General features: G+C 47.6%; 1 protein-coding gene and 1 pseudogene across 5 annotated transcripts in view; one reads left to right on the forward strand and one right to left on the reverse strand.

The window, feature by feature from the left end:
* The first annotated feature begins 296 nt into the window (after positions 1-296).
* Positions 297-23,633, forward strand: part of Adar (adenosine deaminase RNA specific) — a 39,056-nt gene continuing 15,719 nt past the window's right edge. For 2 of the 5 annotated variants that reach the window (XM_048358280.1, XM_048358281.1), the window contains exons 1-2: positions 14,219-14,280; positions 20,751-22,147. In XM_048358280.1, coding sequence (XP_048214237.1) covers positions 14,251-14,280; positions 20,751-22,147 — 1,427 coding nt within the window. In that variant the 5' untranslated portion in view covers positions 14,219-14,250. Of the gene's footprint in view, positions 346-14,218; positions 14,281-20,678; positions 22,148-23,633 lie in introns of those variants that run through there. The other 3 variants (XM_048358284.1, XM_048358282.1, XM_048358283.1) reach the window with 3 other exon arrangements.
* Positions 17,675-18,420, reverse strand: LOC125360250 (annotated as a pseudogene).

Raw genomic sequence — 23,633 nt, forward strand, 5'->3', positions numbered from 1 at the left:
TGGCTACGGATGGCTGATGGGCATAACCATGGCCCTGAGCAGGGTTCTAACTCCAAGTGCCCACTCCGCACCGTGCCCACCGCACCACCGCGCGCCTACCGGGGAGGTGGGGGGGAGCACAAAACCCTCGCTTTCCCGGGGCGCGAACAAAAGAGGAGGGAGTCACGTGGGCCTCCCTCCCACGCCCGGCGCGCCTATGATGTCACCAAGGCGCGACGGTGCCATTGATTCCCGCGGAGCCTGGGGACTGCGCGCTGGGGGCGGGCGGGGGGCGGGACCGGCGGCGGCGGCGGCGGCGGCCACCGCGCTCCAGTGGGGCTGCGACAGGAGGAATTACAGCTCCGGGTAAGAGGCTCCTTCCTTCCCCGCCCCGGCCGCCCCGGCCGCACGCCCGCACGCCTGGCGCAGCCGCTCCGGTCCTCGGTGCTGACGGAGGTGGCAGCGCCGCGGCGGCGCCCGGCTGAGGTGCCGAGGGTGGTCGCCGGGCCGGGGAGGAGGAGGGGGAGGAGGGGGATGCGGCTGGTGGGGGACCGAGACGCGGCTTGGCAGCCTTGAGGGAGGCGTGCGTGTGCGTGTGCGTGTGTGTGTGCACCCGCGTGTGTGTGTGTGTGTGTGTGTGTGTGTGTGTGTACGGGGGTGGAGACTGCGCAAGGATGCTCTGACACCTCGCCAGCTGGAGCCGAACAGCTGGGTACCAAAAGGCCCCGGGCTTCTCCCTCGCCATCCACCCTCCTCCGCCCCGCGCCCCCCCCCCCCGACCTCCCGTCCCCGCTCCCACCCACCCCGCATCGGTGAGGGGCTGCACAGAGAGCCCGGCGTCAGGGTCTCGTCCCGGTAGGTGCCATCCTCAGCCTTGCTCTCCCCCACCCCCACCCCTCTTCCCCAACACACACGCACACACACGCGCGCGCGCGTACACACGCACAAACTGCAGAGGACGGGTGCCGCATCGCGGGGATGCGTGCGGGGCTCGGGGGAGACGTCAGCGGCCACGGTGACGAAGCCCACGGCGGGGTCACGGCCACTGCGCTAAGCCTCAGCCTGGCTCTGGTGCAGAAGGCCTCGTTGCGTCACCTTCCTTTCGCGCATCTGTTTGGCTTGGTTCTTGGTCCCCCGCTTGCCGGGTAAGCGGTGTCTGAGGCGCTCCGTCCGCGGTGTCGCAGTAGGGGGAGAACTGCCTTCCAAAAAGCGATAGCTGTCATGGGATTCCGGACGCTCCGACGTCGCCTGGGGGATGGAGTCTGCCACGGGCAGAGCTGAGCCGCTGCGGGTGGACGGGTAGGGAGGCCTACACCGAGGCTGGCTTGCTAGAGAGGGAGGAGGGGTTTCTACCGCAGGTCGTGGGGGGTGGGGTGGGGGAGCTGCAGACACAAGGGCCACCAATGGTGACGATGGTTTAAAAGATCCAGAAATACCTTGTTCGTTATTTACGGAGAGTTCAGGGCTCGCTCTACAGGAGGCAGGGGCATGGAATGAAAAAGGGGCCTAAACTGTGGGATCGTGGCTGCCACTCTGTGACATTGAGTGAGCTGTTTAACCTCCCTACTCCTACTTTGGCCTATCTACAAAAATGAAGATAATTCCGTCTACCTTGCAGAGCTGTCAGAATTTTAAGTGTCTAGCTATTCTTAGGACCCAGTACCCGCTTGAACTTGCTTAAAGATTTCTCATTGGTAGGCTGGGGAACCTTTTTGCTGTTTTGGATGCTTGCTATTTTTGCCGGATAGGAAAGAGAAAACATAAAAGGGGGCATCTCAAAACCTATCATCGCTGTATTGTAAACTGCATAAAATTTTAGAACTGGGAAGAGACTAAGGCCTCGGGTTTTTTTCATTCATTTTTGGCAATGCTGGGGTGTGAATTTTGGGCCTCTCCCTTGCTAGCCAGGTGCTCTACACCTTAAGCCATGTTCAAGTGCTTTGTTTTCTTATGAATAGCTTCTTTACTGAGCACTTGTTACATATCTGGCATGGTGTCAGTCATTTTAGATACACTTGTTTATTCCCTCCACCAACCTGGTATAAAAACTAAGTATCACCCTCATTTTTCCAGATGCAGAGGTAAATGTTGGCCAAGCTTCAAACACTAGTTAATAGCCAAGCTAGAACTTGAAGCCAGACCACCAGGCTATGTGGTTGGGGTCTTGTTCTTCTTGATGACTAATGTCCTGGCAATGTGAAGATAGTATAGTGGGGAGAGGGATACATAAGCAGAGTTTAGAGGGCCAAAATTTGCTGCAAAAGCAATCTCTTAAGTCAGGAGCTAGTAGTTTAGGCCTGTAATCCTAGCTACTCAAGAGACTGAGATCCGAAGATCACAATTCAAAACCAGCCCAGGCAGGAAAATCTATAAGACTATCTCCAATAACCAGCTAAAAACCAGAAGTGGAGCTGTGGCTCAAGTGGTAGAGTGCCAGCTTTGAGTGATAAAGCTAAGGGACAGTGCCCAGGCCCTGAGTTCTGGCACACACAAAAAAGTAACATCTTATGGTTCCAATAATATATTATGTTTTATTTTACATTTTACTCAGCATGGGCCATATGTGAACCAAGATTCAGCCTTTTTTTCACCAAGAAAAGGGGACTCAAACATGGGCAGACAGTGCTGGGATTGTGGGCACCAAGTAGGTATTTGGTAATGCTTGTGGAAAGAAGAAAAAAAAGAAAAACTTGAGACATTCTTATTCCTGCCAGAAGGAGACCTGGTGCTTATTCCACAAAGCCTTCTTAAGCTAGCTATTTTTATATACTCACATACAGTTACATAGACATCTTTCTGATTCATGGATTAAAGATCTGAAGTTCCCTTTCAGAACAAGATTGGAATTATTATCTGTGACCAACTGATTAGCGTTTTTAAAGATGTGAACAACAGTATTTGAGCTTTGGGGCTTTTATAGTGATCTCTTGAGAGGCAGCAATTTGCTTTGCTCTAACATCTGTTGGGTTTGGTGCAGCTGCTTGAGTTGTTTTCTAGAGAGCACCAGCTGATTTGTTTGGCACCAAAAATAAAGAGTTCAAAATATTTAGTTTCTTACAAAATTAACCGCTTGGGAAAGACCTGTGACGTATGTGTTAATGTGAGAATAGTAACAATGGTGGTGCCACTCAACTATTCAGTGTCACCTCTCTTTATAAGTAACTTAGGGCTGTGTAGTGGACTGTTAGGACTAAACAAGGATTACATAACTTATCCATTATAGACTGTGAGTTATACACATACCTTTCGTTCGTGTACCCAAGGAGCTACGGTTCATTTCTGTACTCCTGTAGTAGTGACCTTGAAATCACCATTTTCATCAGACTCAATGGGCAAGAATCTGTCTTCCCTTTCTTTCTGCAACCATTCCTGCCAATCACAGAAGAGTAAGCTCTTTCGCAAAAAGAAGTTACATTAATCTATTTACAAATGGCAGAAACCCACTGTGAGCAAAAGAGGTTTCCCCTTTGATCATTTAACTACAAATTTCAAGTGTGAGCTTCAGGCATGGTTGGATCCTAGGTTCGAGATTATGTCAGAAAGGGCTTCTTAGCCTTGATTTTTCTCCACACCTCTCTTAGTTCCTTGTTTTTTCTATATCCGTGTGTGTGTGATGCTGGTATTAGGGCTTGAGCTCAGAGCCTGGGCATTGTCCCTTAGCTTTTTTCACTCAATGTAGCTCTTTACCACTTGAACCGCAGCTCTACTTCTGGGTGTTTTTTTTTTTTATGGTTTATTGGAGATAAGAATCTCATAGACTTTCTCCTGACTGAGCTGGCTTCAAACCTTGATCCTCAGACCTGAGTAGATAGGATTTCAAACATAAGCCACTAGTGCCCAGCTTTTTTATATAATCTATAAAATATAGGATATATTATATAGAATATATATTTATATATAATATATAAGTATATATAACAAATATTATATAAGATATCTATATCATATATTATGTAATGTGTTATATAATCTATATATTATGCATATTACCTATTATATAGCATAGAGGCCATATACTATGCAATATGTTATATAGTATTATATATTCTATAATTATTATATGTACTTCAAAATGGAGCATTGGAAGCTCCAATAGCTTTCTTCTAGCATTATAAACTAATCACTGTGGACAACGAGATAGGGGTTCCACAGTTAACAAGTCTCCTTTACAGACCTACTCCTCTATAACCATGTGGGATGGCATGTGAAGCAGCAGGTGACTACAGCGGGTGCTTTTGCACACACATGTGTGCTTACTTGTGTGCTACTCTCTGCAACCCTTCTAGAATCTTCTGAGTTGAGGCCACTTGGTTTGTCCACTGTATGTTGTTATTCTATGGCAGCACCATTGTGCGTTCTGCATCTCTTCCACATCTGTGCGTCTCTTTGGGTTGCCCTCTCCCACTCCTTCTTCTGGCTGATCGTTTTGGATTTGAGTCATATTTCTCCTCCCCAAAGCTTCCTTGACCTCCTTCTAAATCAATGAGTTGGGCTCCTCTTCTGTCTGCTCCCTGAACACCTGAGCACAACCTTCTTGTAGATTCATTGGTTTAATAACTGTGTGTTTATTGATTGGTTCTCTGCTAGACAGAGCCCCCAGAGAGCAAGATGCACATTGGTTGGCACTCTTTTCTTCTCACCCTGAGCTAGCATTTCTCTTCATAAGGCTTACAGTTAGTTAGCTGGCACTGGAGATTAATGTGCCTACTGCTGTCTCTCTTCATGAAAACATACGCTTCAGGGCAATAGAGAAAGGAATTTTGCCTTGTCTGCTATTCTAGATCCTGAGACAGTCCATGCCTGGCACATAGCAGGTGTTTGGTAAATATTTACTATGAATGAATGAAAATCTGACCACAGGAAGGAAATGCTGGCATTCTGTTGAAGAAGAGTCTAATGTGCATAATCGAGGCAGTGTTGCTGTAAAAGTCTGAACGTCAGTTACTGCAGGTCATCTCAGGATGCAGAACCTCTGTCCCTCAGAGGTCAGGACAAGGACAAACCAGCTAGCAATTCCACACTATTTATTTACTCCCCTACAATATTTCTGAACTTGTTTGTTTTAAATTTAGTCTTACCATATTGTCTAGATTGGCTAGGAGCTCCTAGGCACCAGTGATCTTCCTGCCTCATTACCCTAAGTAGCTAGGATTACAGGAATATACCACCATGCATGGCTCCTTCTGAACTTTAATAGGCCATGTATTAAGACTTTCTGTCTGTGTCTTGATGCTTTTGCCTTTGAGGATTTATTTTTAAAGTATTTCCTCCAGCACTTAGAATGTGCCAGGCACTGTTCTAAGCCCTTATAAATAACAAGTCATTCTGAGACTGGGGCTTGGGGATCAAGGTTTGTGACCTCTAGAAAGTTTTTTTCTTTTCTTTTTTGCCAGTCCTGGGGCTTGAACTCAGGGCCTGGGCACTGTCCCTGAGCTTCATTGCTCAAGGCTAGCACTCTGCCTCTTGAGTCACAGCACCAATTCTGGCTTTTTCTGCTTATGTGGTACTGAGGAATTGAACCCAGGGCTTCATACATGCTAGGCAAGCACTCTACCACTAAGCCACGTTCCCAGCCCAACAGTTTTTCTTATTAAATACTCAAATACTTAAGATAGAGAGAGAATGGGGGGAGAAAGGGAGAGAGAGAGAGGAGAGAGGGAGAGAGGAGAGAGAGGGAGGGAGGAAAGGAGAGAGGGAGGGAGGGAAAGAAAGAGAGGGAGAGATGAGAGAGGGAGGGAGGGGGAGAGAGAGAGACAGACAGAGAGAGAGAGAGAGAGAGAGAGAGAGAGAGAGAGAGAGAGAGAGAGAGAGAGAGAGAGAGAGAGAGGAGAGCTCCACAGTAGAAAAATTATAGAAACAGACTTGAGGTATAGCTCAGTGGCAGAGGACATGCTTAGCCAGCACAAAGCCCTGAGTTTGATCCCCAGGACCAGGAAAGAAGCAAGACAGGGAGGGAGGGAGAAAATTATAAAGCACATGAGACTTCTTCATCCAGTTCATCTCATCCAGAAGCAGAGTTACCAACAGCAGCCTGACCTCTCCTTAAGTTTTGCATTCATGGGCTAGTCAGTACATTGTCCTGCATCCTCAACAGTGTTTTGTTTTCACCTAAACAGAGCCATGCTGTATATGCCAGCCTACCCTTGGTGGTTTCCAAGCCAACATCATGGAGCTTCCATGCACCCACCGGTGTTCCCTGCCTAGGATGTTGGCCAGCATGAGACAAGTGGCCCTTACCCTTAGGGGCTGCTCAAGCATCTAACTTCAGTCCAAATCCACATCCTTCAGCCTCTCTGTCTTCCTAGTCTGTGTTCCATCTTAACTTGGAAGTGCTATATCCAAACCACACATCCCCAACAACAACAAGAGGAAAAAAATACTTTTTTTTTAATGACAAAGGTTTTATGCAAATAAACCCTTGAGGAGAAAGGATTATTATTTATCCCCACACTTAGCCCAAACATACAAGTTCCATTCCAACCCAGGCATAATTTTTTGTTGGAGTGCTGAGTTTTGCATCCTAAAAAAGTGAATATGGGAGCCCAGAGGTGGTGGCTCAAGCCTGTAATCCTAGCTACCCAGGAGGGTGAAATCTGAGGATCGTGGTTCAAAGCCAGCCCCAGCATGAAAGTTTGTGAGACTCTTACCTCTCTTAAACTACCAAAGAGTCAGGAGTGGAGCTGTGGCTCAAGTGGCAGAGCACTAGCCTTGAACAAAAGAAACTCAGGGAAAGTAACCAGGTCCTAAGTTCAAGTCCCAATACTCTCTGCCACCCACACACACATAAAGTAAATACATATTTAGTATTCCTTAAACTTCTTAGGGTGCTTAGGACCATAATACATAAGATATAATGAGGTATTTGGGAAATGGGTCCTAAGACCTAATATGAAATTTCATTTATACACATAATCTGATTGTAATATATATGGTATTTTAAAGTAGTTTTGTGCATGAAACAAAGTTCTGTGGAATAGAGTCTTCCATCTGTGGAATGTTAAATACCATGTCTGTTTCTAAAACTATTGAATGTGAGAACGTGCTATTGATTTAATAAGATAAGAGGCATTGAATTAAATGTGCATTTATATTGCAATTCATATTCCAATACTGAAAATATTAGGATGGGAAAAGCAGTATCTTCTAGAATTCAGGAAGTCAATGGTCTTAGTGACCTTTCTTATTTTATTTCTCACTTTAATGGTCATGTCCAGCTGTCCCACTATTAGCTGTGGATTTATGTAAGATCATCTTTGTTGTATCAAGTGTTTACCCTCACACACAGCATACTCTCCCATCCTCTGAATTTCCTAAACCAGGAGACTCTTCCAGACAAGCAACACTAAGGAGAAGAAGCGTCACTTTGGTTTTAAACAGCTTGAGAGTGAAAGGTTATTAGGAGGGCCGTTCTCTTCCAAGCAAAACTCCTCTTCTGTCTACAATTTCTGCCTCCCTTGGACATTATTTGTAAAAGAGAGAATACAGATTCTGGTGTCAAAGACTAGTGACCAGAGAGGGTTTTCCTGCCCGGCACAGAAGCAGTCTAGTGAAGCAGTTGGGCTAAATCTGAAAGGGGTGGGGGAGGAGGTGGGTCACATAGTCTCTATCCTATAAAGTCTCCAAATGCCACTTAGTAGCCACTGAGATCTGGGTTAGGGATTGTCTAAGCATCATAGGACAGCCTGTTTGGGGAGGTTTCTAGCAAGTGGTTCCTCATTGTGTGTGAGTCAGGATCGTAGGGCTCTGTAGTTGGATTTGATGGGTCAAATTCATCGCTTTGTAGCTTAATTTGAGTGGCTCACCATTAGAAAATTCAACCCTCTCCTGGAATCTTTACTGTCTACTCACTAGCACTCCAGAGAGGAGAGTTGGCAATGGACATCTGAAGACCGAGTTGAGGTACAGTGATAGAACGAACAGAGACCTGGCTTGACAAACACTGGCCTAAGAGCCTGGCAGCTGGGAACTGTCTTTCAAGGAGAGATGTCCAGGTTTGGCTTTTCAGTGAACACTTCTGAGCCTGATAAGAAAACATTAGTGTAGCTCTGGCCTCATGGAACTGGTAGTAAGGCAATTTAGAATTACATATGTAGGCCACTCCAAGGGAGAAGTTTACATGCTGTGTGCATTGGTGGGGAGTTCAGTGGTTTCCTGAGCAAGTGTTGACCTCACTGAGACCTGAGAGATGGCTCCAAATGTAGATAAATAGGGGAAGAAAGGATCTAGAGGGAGACAAGACATGGCATGAGGAAGCAGTAACCTGGAGGAAGAGGAGTGGGCTGGGAAGGGCTGCCAGAAACTGGGGCTGAGAGGATAGAAGAAGGCAGGGCCTTACCTGAAGACGTTTGCCTTAGAGCATTGAGAAGCCACAGAGTTATATGGAGTTTTTTTTTGGCAATAAAATAAATATTTGGTAGCATAAAAACATGTCTGCGGCATAAATGTAAGTCACTGGGATACAACAATGAAAGGAATACATATGACCCCAATGTGCTTCCCTGAACCAGAGCCTATACTGCACCGCTAAAGCTCATCTCCTCTCCCGGATGCCATCTCTCTGTCTCCCTTCTCTCCTCTCAATGCCTGGTTTACCCTTTCCTTGGATTGCATGGTATGTGCAGATCTTAAGTCACCAGATATCATTGCCACAGGAAGACTGCATGGGAAGAAAGCGAGAGTGGATGCAAGGTGTTGTAACCCTGGAAGTTTGCCTACATCTTTAGCTCATGGAATTTTTTCCCATTGACATGAGGATTTTTTATTTTCATCTGTTGGGGGCCAGGGTCTCATTGTGTTGCCCAGCCTAGTTTCAAACCCCTGGACTCAAGTGTTCTTCCTGGCAAGCACCTAAAATCACTCTACCCTGGCTTCGCAAGACTCTCTCCTCTTCATAGAAAGGGAGATTTTTGTGAGCTTGTTAATATCGAAAGAAAGTCATTAAAGACTAGTTTGGAGTTGGGTACTGTAATCCTAGCTACTGAGGAGGCTGAGATCTGAGGATTGTGGGTCAAAGCCAGCCTGGGCAGGAAAAATCCGGGAGACTTTTATCTCCAAGTAACCACCAAAAAGCTGGAAGTGGAGCTGTGGCCCAAGTAGTAGAGTCCTAGCCTCTTGCAAAAGAAGATCAAGGACAGTGCTCAGGCCTTGACTTCAAACACACACACACACACGAGTTCAAAATGGCAAAGGCTTGGAAAGAAGATCGTAGACAGCTGGAAATAGCTGTTGATTCCCAGAAAGTCACTCCACAGAAAGTTCTGCTGAAGCCACTCACCTCTCCCCTCACCCTCCCAATTTCTTCCTCAGCCTTAGCTCAAAGGCAGCAGAGAGTCCGCAGCATACATTTCTTCTAAATCCTATTATGAAGCTGGAATAAATACTAGTCAATTAAGATCAAGGAGAAAAAAAGAAAACTCAACATACTGGTTGTTTCATAAATTGGTTTTTCAGTGAATTGGCCACTTGGCAAATTAGCTTTCTGCAAATTGTCTGTCAGTGAAATCTGCCTGCTTCCCCAGGAAGCACTGCAGAGCCCTGGGCCCAGGCCACTGTCAGACCTACCCAGGATGGACTGCACTTGTCCCTTCTACTTCCTGCAAGCTGGAGATGGGGACATTGCCTGGCAGAATCTGGAACTGAGCCTTGCCACTCCCCAGGCTGGGTCTTGGGGAAGAAGAGGAAGAAAAAGCAAGAATGGGTGAAAGGTCTATTCTTTGAATACCAGCTCAGTGGAACCCAAATGTGGACCACTAGCTGAGCCTCTGTGCTGGCCAGAGCCACCCGCCCAGGCAGATGGTGCACACAGAACCAAGCTAGCACAGTGCCTGTCAAGACTTAGTGTATAAAGCTCCAGGTGTATGAGGGTCACCTTGTAGGGTGTTTATAAAACTGTACATTAGCTGGCTATGCATTCATATGCAATATTCTACACAGAACTGCTAGCCATTATTTTTACTGTTGTTTTGACATCATTAACAATATTCTAAATTTTATCATCAGGATTTTTTATTTTTTAAAGTGCTGGAAAATCACACCCAGAGTTTGCACATGCTAGGCAAACACTCTATCAATGAGTTACATCTCCAGCACTCTAATATTATAACTTTATTGCATGATAGTACCCACTAACAGTGCACTTACAGGCATATGCAGATAACTGATAAATACCACCCTCTTTCCTTTGCCCCTGGCCACTTTTGGAGGCCTCTGTTCCTTTGGGAGAGTACCTAGAGGCACTTCCTGCTTCCTTATAACTTCAAAAGTCATTTCTGGTCACTAACAGCCATAGAATGTGCAACAGCATTGGGACAGTGAAGAATACTACTTGCTGGGCCAGCTCAGTATTCTGTCTCCCCAGAGCCTCACAGGTTATCAAAAACAGTAGGGTTACTGTGGGAAGACCCTGTGAAATTTGAAAATTAATGTTACCAGTGTAGTAGCTGTTATAAGCAGAATAAGTAAGGCCCCAGTGAGAATCAAAGGAAACAACAAAGGATGCCACCAACTGCAAGAATTACTGTGTGTTTGTAAGAGCTAGGATAGCATGGGTCTATGTCCTCTTCCAAAAATAATGCTCTGAGCTGGGTGGCTCATGCCTATAATCCTATCTCCTTGGGAGGCTGTGATCTGAGGATTGTAGTTTGAAGCCAGCATAGGCAGGAAAGTCTATGAGATGCTTATCTCCAATTAGCTACCAAAAACCTGGAAGTGGAGTTGTGGCACAAGTGGTAGAGCACTAGCCTTGAGCAAAAAAGCTCAAGGACAGCACCCAGGCCCTGAGTTCAAGCCTCCAAATGGGCACTTAATTAATTAATTAATTAATGCCCTGGCACTTAAAATAACTTTTTTTTTGGCCAGTCCTGGGCTTAGACTCAGGGCCTGAGCACTGTCCCTGGCTTCTTTTTGCTCAAGGCTAGCACTCTGCCACTTGAGCCACAGTGCCACTTCTGGCCATTTTCTATATATGTGGTGCTGGGGAATCGAACCCAGGGCCTCATGTATATGAGGCAGGCACTCTTGCCACTGGGCCATATCCCCAGCCCTTAAAATAACTCTTGACTTTATTATCTCTATGATAACATGTTGCCAGTTGTTTAAGAGGTATACAGACAGTCCTTGCTCTTGTACTGTGGTCCCTTCAGCCAACATTAAAAGTCCACAGACATCCACTTTGCTACAGGGAGATAAAAGGTCCAACTGAAGATATTAGCCCCTACATGTGCTAATTTCTGGCCCTAGGAAATTGCAGAGGCAGTAATTGTTGTAAATAGGTGCCTCTGCGTGCAGTGAGGTTAAACAGAATCCACACCAAACCAAGTTAATAACTACAAAGCCAGACTAACAGTTATTTATAGCTAAAAAGCACTGAGAGCTGGAATTGGAAACCAAAAGCAGCCCATAGTCCTCCGAAAATTCACCTCATTTTAGACAGGAGGCATAATCGTTTAGATTGTTGTTAATAAGCAGCCCTGGGTGGTATGTATGCCCAGCCCCTGGAGAGTCATTTGTTACAGGAAGAACCTTTGTCTTGGGAGAGGACCAGCCACCTGTGTGTTACCTCTCTCTCTCTCTCTCTCTTTCTCTCTCTCTCTCTCTCTCTTTCTCTCTCCCTATCCCTCCCTCTTCCTCCTCCCTCCCCCCCTCTTTTCACCAAGTCCTGGGGCTTGAACTTAGGGCCTGGACTGTCCCTGAGCCTCTTTGTGCTGAAGGCTAGCATTCTACCACTTGAGTCACGGGACCATTTCCAGCTTTTTCTGAGTAGTTTATTGGAGATAAGAGTCTCATGGGGTGGGGATATGGCCTAGTGGCAAGAGTGCTTGCCTCGCATATATGAAGCCCTAGGTTCAATTCCTCAGCACTTCATACACAGAAAAAGCCAGAAGTGGCGCTATGGCTCAAGTGGTAGAGTGTTTGCCTTGAGCAAAAGGAAGCCAGGGACAGTGCTCAGACCCTGAGTTTAAGCCCCAGGACTGGCAAAAAAAAAAAGTCTCATGGACTTTCCTCCCGGGCTGGCTTCAAACCATGATCCTCAGATCTCAGCCTCCTTGAGTCTCTAGGATGACAGGCCTAAGTCACCAGCACCTGGCTTGGTACTGGTATCTTAGTGCACAGGAAAAACCCTGGAAGGTTAAGCACCAATGAATTAATAATGGAGGGTGAAGATGGAGGGTGAAGAAAGGTGGTTTTCACTGTGTTTATTGTCTCTATTTTCTGAATATTTCCACAATGAATGAAAATTACTGCTGGGCATTGGTGGCACACACCAGTTATACTAGCTTCTCAAGGGCTGAGATCTGAGAACCACAGTTCCAAGCCAGCCTGGGCAGAAACATCCATGACACTCTTATCACCTGTAAACTACTCAGAAAAAGCTGGAAGTGGCACTCTTGCTCAAGTGATAGAGCACTAACCTTGAGCACAAAGACACGCAGGGACAGCACCCAGGCCCTGAGTTCAAGCCCCAGGACTAGCAAAAAGAAAAAGAAAAAAAAATCACTTGCAGTTAATTTTTTAAAGCTTCTTCCAGTTCCAATCCAAACAATAGAACAGCACAAAGATTTTGGTCACTTGCCCACCACCCTGGGGGAGTGAAAACAATTACTGAGCAGGGGAAGAGGACAATCAGTCGATCTACAGTTACCTGAGCTGCTAAGATTAAATGACGTAGCAGTTGTTCTTCTTTCAAGGCACGACCTGACAGTGTTTAGGAAAGGAATTCCCCTTTCTGTTTTGGTGCCCCATCCTATGTTGAAAGACTTTCAGTCCATTTACCCCGAAGGCAAGAAAGCAGAGGTAACATGTATATAACTTACCTTATGTATGTGGAGAAATGGGTTAGGGTTGCTGCAGGAAGTCTGTTAACCTGTTAAAATGGTAAAATGCAGAAGACGTATGTGTATGTATAATGTGGGTGTGAAAAAAAATGTAAGCATACAAGCAAATGAATGATTGGAAAGCCACTACCCATGTAAGAACTTGAACATCACCAGCATCCAGAATATTCCTTGCTAGTCAAAGCTCACCCTGCTCTCTCTAGAGGATGCCCCTAAAGGCCTCCTGTCTTTATGCAGTGTATATTATAATCTAGTTTTGCCTGGTTTGAGACTTCGGTGGAACCATAAATAGTATGCATGTGGCTTTTCTCAGTATGTTAGGTAAGCAGTTGTAGTTCTTTTTTGTTGCTGTATAACACTCCACTATAAGCCTATGCCACCATTTATCTACTTCCTTTCTCACAAACATTTGAGTTATTGCCAGCATCTGAGAGGTTGTTACAAATAATGCCCCGTGGATTTCTTATGTGTGTGACTTGCTCTAGGTGTAAAAAGACTGATTTGCAGCTTGTGCATATTCTCTCTCCTAGGTAAAGGCAAACTGCATTCTGGGGTAACTAGGTCCACCCCCTGCAGCCCCTCCCACCTGGTGCGGCCAGCGGATGCACCAGGCCTTCCTAGGGGCCGAGAGGAACTCTCTGTGGCTTCCCCGACCACTTTTTCAAATGTTTCCTCCTATTTCAAATCCACCACCACACCCCCCCACCCCCCCGTCGCCCCGTGAAGCACTGTTTTGCCCATCCTTCTTCTTCCTGAGCACTGTGGTCTTCATGCCCACTAGCCAGCGCCCTCAGCGTCACACGCAGGGCATGCGGGATGCGTGTGGCATGGTCCCTGCCCCCAGGCCAGCCCTTGGCAGCTCTGAAGTCGGGGATATATATAAGCAGATAGTGCAGAATAGTAGTGAGTGGAGCCACCCACCCCCGGCCCCAGGCAGAAACCTGGTAAGATGAGGGTCCGCTGGCTCCCTCCGTGCTCAACACAGTATCTGGTGCATATTGAGTGCTTTGTAGAGTTCTGATACCCACCTGATGGAGTGAGTGTGAGGCGGGAAACCCGCCTCCCGGGGGCTGGGGGGGGGGGGGGAGGGCTGCTGTCCCCTCGCTGGCTTTCACTTCCTTGTGCTGGGGCGACGGGAGCGGGGTGGCAGGGGGCGCAGTGGGCACCTGGTCTTCCGGCCCCCACCTCGCCCTTAGACTCCGGGACCCTGGGACTCGGGGCGGGGGCGAGCCCGGGCGTGGGGACTCCGGCTCTGCAGCGGCTCCACAGCAGCTCCGCCGCCCCTGCGCCCGGCCCAGGCCCCTCCCCTTGGCCACACTTTCGTTCTCCGGGGAAACGAAAGCGAAATTGAGCCGGGGCCTCTTACAGGAGCACGGGCGGTGCGCCGGGCGCGGGGCTGGCGGGGACGGGCGGGCCCGGCGTGGGCCCGGTGCGGGCGATGCCCCCGGCCGCCATGGACCCGAGGCAGGTAAGATCAGCCCAGCCACCGGCCACGGGCTTCACCTAGACTCCTGCCATGCCAGCGCTTGTGTGTGTGTGTGGGGGGGGGTGACCGCTTGGGCGCCCCTCGCCACACGGAATCGCCCTGGGCGGGGGCAGGGGGGTGCGTGGAGTTGGTGGCTTCGGCAGCCAGCAAGGCGGGCCGAAGGAACGGGGAGGAAAAGAGCCGGTGTCCGGGTCGGGGAGCCCAGCGCCTTCCCCGGGCTTGCCCCGGCCCCGCTAGCGCCCCGCGGGAGCCCCGCTCCAGCTGCTAGCGCCTCTCAGCCGCCCTCCCCTCTCCACCCGTCCCAGCGCTTGGGAAATGAAGTGGAGCCCCTAGGAGTAACCTCTAGGAGGAAGTCTAAAATCGCTTTATTCACTATAGCTAAAAACCGGGAGCACAGGTGGCTTCCAGCAGGTTCGTTCACTGGGACCACCCGCGCAGCGGCTCACCGGCCGAGTCCCTCCACACAGAGACCGGCAGACGGGGCTGGGGGCGGGGGGGTGCCAGGGGCTGGCCCTGGGGGGCGAAGGGAGCCTCAGGCAGTCATGAGCAGTCTTTGGGGGATAGTGGAACTGCTCTGGATCTTGGTTCTGGTCGTGGTCGTTCAAACTTGGAACTGTCTGCTTTCAAAGGGTCAGCCTAGCTCATGCCTGTCATCCTAGCGATCTTCGTTCAAAGCCAGCCCCGGCAGGAAAGTCCATGAGACTCTTATCTCCAGTAGACTACTCAGAACAAGCTGGAAGTGGTGCTGCGGCTCAAGTGGTAGAGCCCACGAAGGCTCAGGGACAGCGCCCAGGCCCAGAGTTCAAGCCTTAGCATCAGCAAACAGATACATAAATAAATAAAGGATAAGTCTTAACCATAGACACACTGCCTCAATATTTCAGTTGTTAGTCGTTGGTTACAGTAGCTAACTAGTTATTTGTGTATGTATCTGTGTATATTTTAAAAGAAGAGCATGTCTTCACCATGCTTACTATGTAGTAAAAGCAGAGTGACTTGTCTCTTGACCCTGGATAAGAGGCCAGATTGAAGTGAGAAGTACAGCACTGGGTGTTTGATGAGTTGGTATATAAATGGTTTTCCCAGTTACTGGCCCTGCAGTGGGAGAGAAGTGGCAGTAGGAGAGGAGAGCCCACCATGGGCTCCGTGAATATCTACATGGATCTTCTGGGGGGGGGGGGGGCGCTTCAGGGACTTTAGGAATAAGAAAATAAATGTAACAACCTCCTCCTCCCTCCAATCCTGCCTCCCTAAAATAACCATGAGCAAGTTCTTTTCACTTGTTGCTTTTCTCTGTGCTCATTCTGGTATGTGCACACATCGCACAGATACTTCCCCTTCTCCTTTTGTTTACACAAAAAGAGATGATGACATACAAGTACTCTGCAACCTGCACCTTGTGTTGTTTAACATGTTCCTAAATTTTCTCTAGATGAAAACAAATAGATCTTGCGCATATTTTTAAAACTATGTGAATACTGGTCCATAGTATGAGTATATTATAGTTTATTCAGCTCTTTTATATTTGCCAGATTTGGGTTGAGAGTAGCAGTTTAAATCTAAAAAGCCTTAGCTCAGCTAGAAACTTTAGTCACTTTGAAACAAAGTTGTTTTTCCCAAGGTCACTGAAAGAGCAATTAGAAAAAAACCCTGAAGTCTCCAGTATTCAGCTGTGTGAACACTCACTTGCCATCCAGGCAGAACACTAAATAAGACTCCATCTCTAGTTAACCAGCAAATAAAAACTATGGCTGCAAGTATGGCTTAAATGGAAGAGTGCCAGCCGTGAATAAGCAAACAGCACAAAGCTTTGAGTTCAAGTCCCAATACCAGAAAAAAGAAAAGTAATATAATCAGTTCTGAATGGGAGGAATTCAAGAGGAGAAATCCTGGATGACTGGGAGAGGTAGAGCCTAGAGTTCCTTAAAGAAAGTGGCATTCAAAAGGACTTACTAGAGCTGGGAATATGGCCTAGTGGAAGAGTGCTTGCCTGGTGTACATGAAGCCCTGGGTTCGATTCTGCAGTACCACATACATAGAAAAAGACGGAAGTGGCTCTGTGGCTCAAGTGGTAGAGTGCTAGCCTTGAGCAAAAAGAAGCCAGGGACAGTGCTCAGGCCCTGAGTTCAAGCCCCAGGACTGGAAAAAACAAGACAAAACAAACAAACAAACAAAAACCAAGCAAAAGGACTTACTAAGGAAAGGTGCATGCTGTAACAGGTGGCATGTAAGGGAGCAGCTCTCATGTGGGATTGGCATGTTAGAAGGGTAGAATGAGAAGAAGAGGTGATGAGGGGCTGAAACTGCGGGGGGGGGGGGTGATTTCAGAGACAATACAGAGGTGGTAGGCAAGACAAGACCTGGCAACTGCCTGGTTGGAGGTGGGAGATGAGGAGGGCAAGCTGGTCGGCAAGCTGGTCGCCGAGACTCCAGTTTTTAGCACTAATAAGGTCAGAGGAGGGTGAGCCCACGGCAGCAGTGACACCTGAACGGGAGGAAAGCTGGCCTGAGAAAAACTGCTAGTTCAGAAATGTGACATTTGTGACCGTGGCAGGAGGTCTGAGGGGAGCGTGTCTAGATAATTGGAGTCCACATCTTAAGCTCCAACAACATGGCGGCAGTTGGTGGTAGTAGATTTGAGTTGCTTAAGAGAGCTAGTTAGCTTGGAGAGTGAATGAAATCAACCCTGCAAGCTGCACCTAAAGGAAGAACTCCATAGACAGAACCTTAGGGAATAATTATATATAAAGGGGGTGGGGAGAGGAGGGAGGAAGAAAGAAACAGATGGAAGAAGAGGTGAGAGGAGACCTTTGATGCAGGAGTCACTAAACCCTGGGGGAATTTTTTTTTTTTTTTATAGAGCTCAATCTTCAATGAGCTGATATGTGTTTGTTAAACTTCATTCCTGTTATCCCCTCTGCTTGGAAGTCAGAGGTAGGACTGACATTTAAGGTCAGCCCAGGCAAAGTTAGCAAGACCTTACCTGTAAAGCCAACTTTTTCTTTTCTTTCTTTTGTCATAGAGCCAGGGCATTGTCCCTGAGCTCTTTTTTGCTCAAGGATAGCACTTTACCATAGTTTGTGTGGCTGCTTTCACACTATAATGGCAGAGCTATTTAGTCCTTCCCTGAAAAGTTTACCATTTTGAGCCACAGCTCCACTTCTGGTTTTCTGGTGGTTAGTTGGAGATGAGTCTCTCCAACTAGCATCAGGCTTGCAAAACAAACTTAAAAATAAAAAAGTGTTAGATGCCAGTAGCTCACTCCTGTAATCCCAGCTACTCGGGAGGCTGAGATCTTAAGATCACAGTTTAAAGCCAGCCCTTGCAGGAAAAAAGAAAGAAAAGAAAACATGTGAAATTCTTTTTTTTTTTTTTAACATTAGAGACAGGCTATTTTCACAAATGTATTTGTTTTAAGTCATTTTTAGGTCAGGTTCAGGTAACTGAAGAGCCTTTATGAGTAGCTTATATTGTCTAGATCCAAGGTATGCTGCAAATGCAGTCTGAAGAAAAATGGGAAATAACATCTTTCTAAAGACAGGCTTAGAAATTCTGATCCAGTAAGTTAAGATGTTTGCTTTATCTAGTAGCAGTGCTGATCCATACCTGGCTGCTAGACCACCATTTACAGGAATAGCCAAGATAATAGGGTACAGACTACCCACAACTAAACCAATCAGTCCACCCTGTGTCACCGTACAGGTTTCACAACTGAAATCACCTGTACTCAAAGGTAAACTTACAAAACCTTTGTAAGCCACATTAGCTGTCAAGAATGGGATCACTGCCATCGGCAAGGCAGACGCCACTGGAGCCTTTGTCACATGCAAGATGCGTCGAAAAAGACAGCTATTAGGCCACAGAGAGCAGCATTAAGTCCAACATATGTTGATCCATGTTCAAGGACATTCCTGTCTGTTTCTGGAAGTTGGTTAATTTTTCTGGTTATGATATCAAAAATTAAGTTTTCCTTGGTAGTATCATCTGGTTTATGATTTTCCATCGTGATCCTCTTTCCTCCAGAAAGATGCCACCTCCCCGCAGCCGGCTCCCGGTTTCCTCCAGGGCGGCGCGGGGCTCGCTACAACCTTTGCGCCCCTTGACTGGGCGCAGCCATCTTTGGCTGACACGTGACTCGGAGAGCCCGCCACTTCCGGTTGCATGTGAAACTCTTATAGAGCACCAGCCTTGAACAAAAAAAGCTAAGGAAAAACTAACTCCCAAGCTCTAAGTTCAACCTCCAGTACCAACATGTACACAAACACACAAAAGAGGATTGGGAATGTGGCTCAAATAGAGAACTTGCCTAAGAAGGACAGGTCCTTAGTTCAAATCCCAGTACCAAATAAAAGGAGACAGAATATACGTGGGCCCTGTTAGCACACGCCAGTGTCCTTTTCCATACCATTCAGGATCTCAGAGGAAGCAAGGGGACAGTAAAGCTTGAGCAAAAATGCACACTGGCTGGCAGAGCCGGGCAGCAGGGGAGAGGGAGTGCATGAGGCCAGGCTGGGGGGAAAGTGGGGGTGGCTGAGAGGCTGCCACAGTAGAGTCACAGTGAGGAGCAGGTTCCAGAAGAGTAAGGAGTAGAGAGAACAGCATGGTCTGCAAATGCAAAAGACAGCCTACAGCCAAATCTAGCCCTCTACCTGGTTTTGTAAAGAAGGTCTTGGGGTACGTAAAGTATGAATGAAGCTTTACATATTCTGTGTGGCTGCTTTCACAGTGTAATGGCAGAGCTATTTAGTCCCTCCCTGGAAAGTTTACCAGTCACCGGAAAAGAGTTTGCGGGCCTGGTGGTAGCCTGGGTTAGAGCAAGGATGACCATGGGGAGAGGGGGGGAGCTGGAGAAGCTCATGTGCTGAAAGTGGAGATGGGAGTCTCTGGCACACAAAGAAGGAACCCCATAGCCAGGCTACCACGACGACAGCAATGCTATAATCCACTCATTATGGTGGGGTGGGAGCAAGGGGCAGAAGGGACACAGCTGCCCTTGTAGTCTTCAGGAGAGTCAGAGAAGGGTACATAGAAAAGTGATTACTTCATGCTTCCCTCCTAAGTCTCCTAGTCTCCAGGAAAGGAGACAGTCTTCTAGTCCCACCAGTACCCCCTGCCTCCATCACTCCAATGAACAAATAGCACTGGGGAAAAGCTGGACACTAGACTGGGTGTGCATGGGAGCAGAATAGCAGCTCAGCTCATAAATGTACAGCACCATCGGAGAATTTGGGGTCTGATGCCCAGATGCTCAGAAAGACAGACGATGGAGTTTGCTATTGAGGTATCTGGGAAAGGCAGTATTGAACTGAGCTGAGATAGTAAGGAAGAGGCCCTGCCAGACCCACAGTGAGTGCACAGTGAGCTTCATGTTGGGGGAAAGGGCCAGTTATCCCTTCTGAGCCTGAGTATCACATCGAAGTGGGAGACAATGTGTCACTTTTATAAAGAAGCCCTCCAGCTCCCTAAAACTAAACCTTACTCTCCCCAGATGGCTAGTGGCACACAGATGAATCTCTGGAGTCTGCCAGACTGTTGCATTCCTTTACAAACCAGGAGGGTTGGGGATTGGTTACAGCCAGTCTAATTTCTTTCTGTCAGTGTCATTCAAATACCAGATTTTAGATACAAAGGACTGTGTGATGACCAGGAGGGATGATCTAGACTGGGTTTGGTGGCTCACACTGTAATCCCAGCTACTTTTGAGAGGTGAATATAGAAAGGTGATGAGTACAAGGCCATCCTGGGTGAGGATAGAGAGATCCTTTCTCAAAAGCAAAAGGTTTGGGCTAGGAATGTGGCTTAGTGGTAGAGTGCTTACCTAGCATACATGTAGCCCTAGGTTCCATTCCTCAGTACCACATAAACACAAAAAGCTGGAAGTGGCACTGTGGCTCAAGTGGTAGCACGCTAGCCTTGAGCACAAAGAGGCTCAGGGACAGAGCCCAAGCCCTGAGTTTAAGCCACAGAACCAGCAGGGGAGGGAGAGAGAGAGAGAGAGAGAGAGAGAGAGAGAGAGAGAGAGAGAGAGAGAGAGAGAGGTGATTTCAACCATCCTCTAGTCCCCAGCCTCCCTTGCCATTTTAAGGATTCTGTTTTTGTCTGTTTCAAAATAAAATATAATTCACTTGTTTTTCTAATTTTTAGAAAGGTAATGTTTAAGGGTATGTGGAAAGGTTTCGTCCCAATCCTTACAATTCTATTGCATAGGAAGAAGTAAGTTACATTACTGGTAGGCTGCACTGAGCATCCAGACTTGTGTGTCTTGCCTCCCACTCTCCTCCTATGTCTCACTGATAATGGCCCCTAGATAGTGGTTAAAGAAGTGTGTGAGCCACTAAACCTGTGGCTCAGACACCTCAGCCAACTTGGAGCCACATCCTCCAGGATGGGATAGGACACCACAGATCCATGGCAGCCCTAACCCCCTTTCTCTCACCCATCTTGTTCTGCAGGGGTGTTCCATCACCAGACACCACACCCAACCCCGTCAAGGCGATGAGCACAGCAGGCACAGATGGCAGCAATCACAGCCAGGATTTTACCCTAATAAATTCCAGCTCCAGCAAATAGAGTTTCTCAAGGGACAGCTCCCAGAAGCACCTTTAATTGGAAAGCAGACACCATCACTGCTGGGCCCCGTCCTCCCAGGATTCTGGCCAAGGTTTCCAGAACCATCTGCCTCAGACAGGCACCAAGAGATCTGGGGCAAACAGCTCAGAAGTCAGGGGCTCCACATAAGACCCCAGCTTCCTTTGCCATGTGGTAGGGTTCTGTCATGGACAGGTGTTGATAGGCTCTCCTCACACTTCCAGGAGCTGAGCATCAGACAGGATCAAGAGCAAAAGATCTTAGAGCTCTTGAAAGAGAAGGCTACCACAGTACATGAGCTGGCTAGGAAGCTCAAGGCCCAGAAGAAGGAAGTCAATCAAGTTTTATACTCTCTAGCAAGGAAGGGTAAGCTGCAGAAGGGGGTAGGAACACCCCCTTTGTGGAGCATCACAACCTCATTTCAGCCCCAGGACCAACCCAACAGTGTAGTGAGTCCAGACAATCAAAGCCAGGGTGCCCCTGACTCAGAGCCCAGTTTGAAAGCTGAAGAGGAAGATCCCACATCTGACTTAGAAGATCCTCCTGAGCCTTTTGATATGGCTGAGATCAAGGAGAAAATCTGCAACTACCTGTTCAATGTGCCTAACTCCTCTGCCCTGAATGTGGCTAGAAGTATTGGCTTCAGCAAGGCCCGAGATGTGAATACAGTGCTGATTGACTTGGAAAGGCAGGGCGATGTCTACAGGCAAGGGGCAACCCCTCCCATTTGGTATTTGACAGACAAGAAGCGAGAGAGGATGCAAATCAAGAGAAATACACGAAGTGTTCCCGCAGCCACTCCAGCTGCTGTCCCTGAGACCCAAAGAAACATGGCACTCTCCACCTGTCATTTACCCTCATCACAGGCCTCAAATAAGATGGTAACCACAGTAAAAATGGAGAATGGGCAGGGACCTGTCCTAAGGTTTGAAAGCAGGAGAGAGGGCAGACCAATGAGACTGAAACCACCTGTCTATCACAATGGCCCATCGAGAGCAGGGTATGTTGACTTTGAAAATGGCCAGTGGGCCACAGATGACATCCCAGATAACTTGAATAGCATCCGCGCAGGTGAGTTTCGAGCCATCATGGAGATGCCCTCCTTCTACAGCCCTGGCTTGCCACGCTGTTCCCCCTACAAGAAGCTGACAGAGTGCCAGCTGAAGAACCCTGTCAGTGGGCTGTTAGAGTATGCCCAGTTCGCTAGTCAGACCTGTGAGTTCAACCTGATAGATCAGAGCGGACCGCCTCATGAACCTCGGTAAGAGATTCCCCAAGACCTGTGCCTAGAGTTGGGGTCAAGTGCTCACTCCTGAGCAGTCTCAGCTGACTTAGGAGCAGTGTCCCTTGGTGACCCTGTCTTTTCCCTTTTTTCTGCTTTTTGGCTAAATCATCCTTGTATGGCCCTTTCTGTGGGTTTCGATCGGGGATGATAGCCTGAGCAGCCAGAATCTTGGCTGAGTGATGGGAGGCTGCATGTTGACTGGAATGGAGCTTCTTTAGAAGTGATTGGCTTTTATGCATCCAAGTCACACCTGCCCTCCTAAGGCCAGAAATAACATAGTAGCTAACCCCTTCTACCCACTTCCTGCCCCTTCCCCCTGTTCTCGGGAAAGGGGTCCAAGAACAGGTGAGTCAGGCGGGCTGCTTATGCAGCCTGAAGGTGGTTTGTGCTGCTAGGTAGCAGCAGGTGCAACCTCCTCAAACCCCCTGCTCAGCTGGGAGGGGAAGGATGTGGACAGCATGCACGTCTACCTGCCTATTGAAGGTGGTGGCTTAGTTCCACACCCTCCTACATGGATAGTAAGACTAGCACTTGCTCCTAAGCCAAGAAGTCAGAAATTCCCTTGCTCGCACCGCTATCATGCCTTGTACTATAGCATCCTACTGACCAGGAGACAAAACTGAAAAAGACAAGTAAACACAGAAAGGCACTCTTGAAGGGTTTAGCAGGGAGCTGGAACCACTGAAGCTGAGTGGCTTCAGGTGGCCACTAGAGAGAACCAGTGAGGACGAGGAGAATGCCAACAACTCTATACCATCACTTAACAATGGAAACACATCCTGAGGAATGCATCACTGGGCGATTTTCATCCTTGTAACAAGTATGGTAGAGTACACTTACATAGGCTAAGACAGCTACAACATCACTAAGCAATCTGATCTTACAGGACTACTGTTGTACATGTGGTCCATCCTTGCTTGGCTCAAATACCATTGACTAAAACATAGTTGAGTAGCACAGGTTTTTTCTAGGGGTGATGACTCTTCTCTATGGCCCTATTCCTTATCCAGCCCTCATAGTGGGACCAAGTTGGCATTACAAGAGAATTATCAAGAAAGCAGGATGTGTCTTTCCAAAAGCTGTCAAGGCCAAGAGGGGTTCATTTCTGTTTGGGAACCCCTCACTTGCTTCCTTTTCCTGCCACCCCCCATTCCCAGTGGGGCAGGTCTTACAGTTCATTATTCTTTAGACTTCAGCTATAAGAAACCCTGATTCAAATGTTTCCAAAGTAAGAAGTCTTGCCTTCTTTTCTAAGTGAAATCCCAGGAGCAAAGACTTAAACACATTTAAAGTGTTGAACAAAAGAGGCTGAAGCTGGCATCCAGAGGCCTTGAGCAAATGCATTTTGGGTTTTTTTTGTTTTTGTTTTTGTTTTTGTTTTTGCATAACAGGAATTTCTTTCATCTCAGGCTAGAGAGCTATCGCACAACTCAAAATAAACAGCTAGAATGGTGTACCTAGG

Source organism: Perognathus longimembris, chromosome 11 (genome assembly GCF_023159225.1).
Source record: "Perognathus longimembris pacificus isolate PPM17 chromosome 11, ASM2315922v1, whole genome shotgun sequence".
NCBI classification, from domain to species: domain Eukaryota; kingdom Metazoa; phylum Chordata; class Mammalia; order Rodentia; family Heteromyidae; genus Perognathus; species Perognathus longimembris.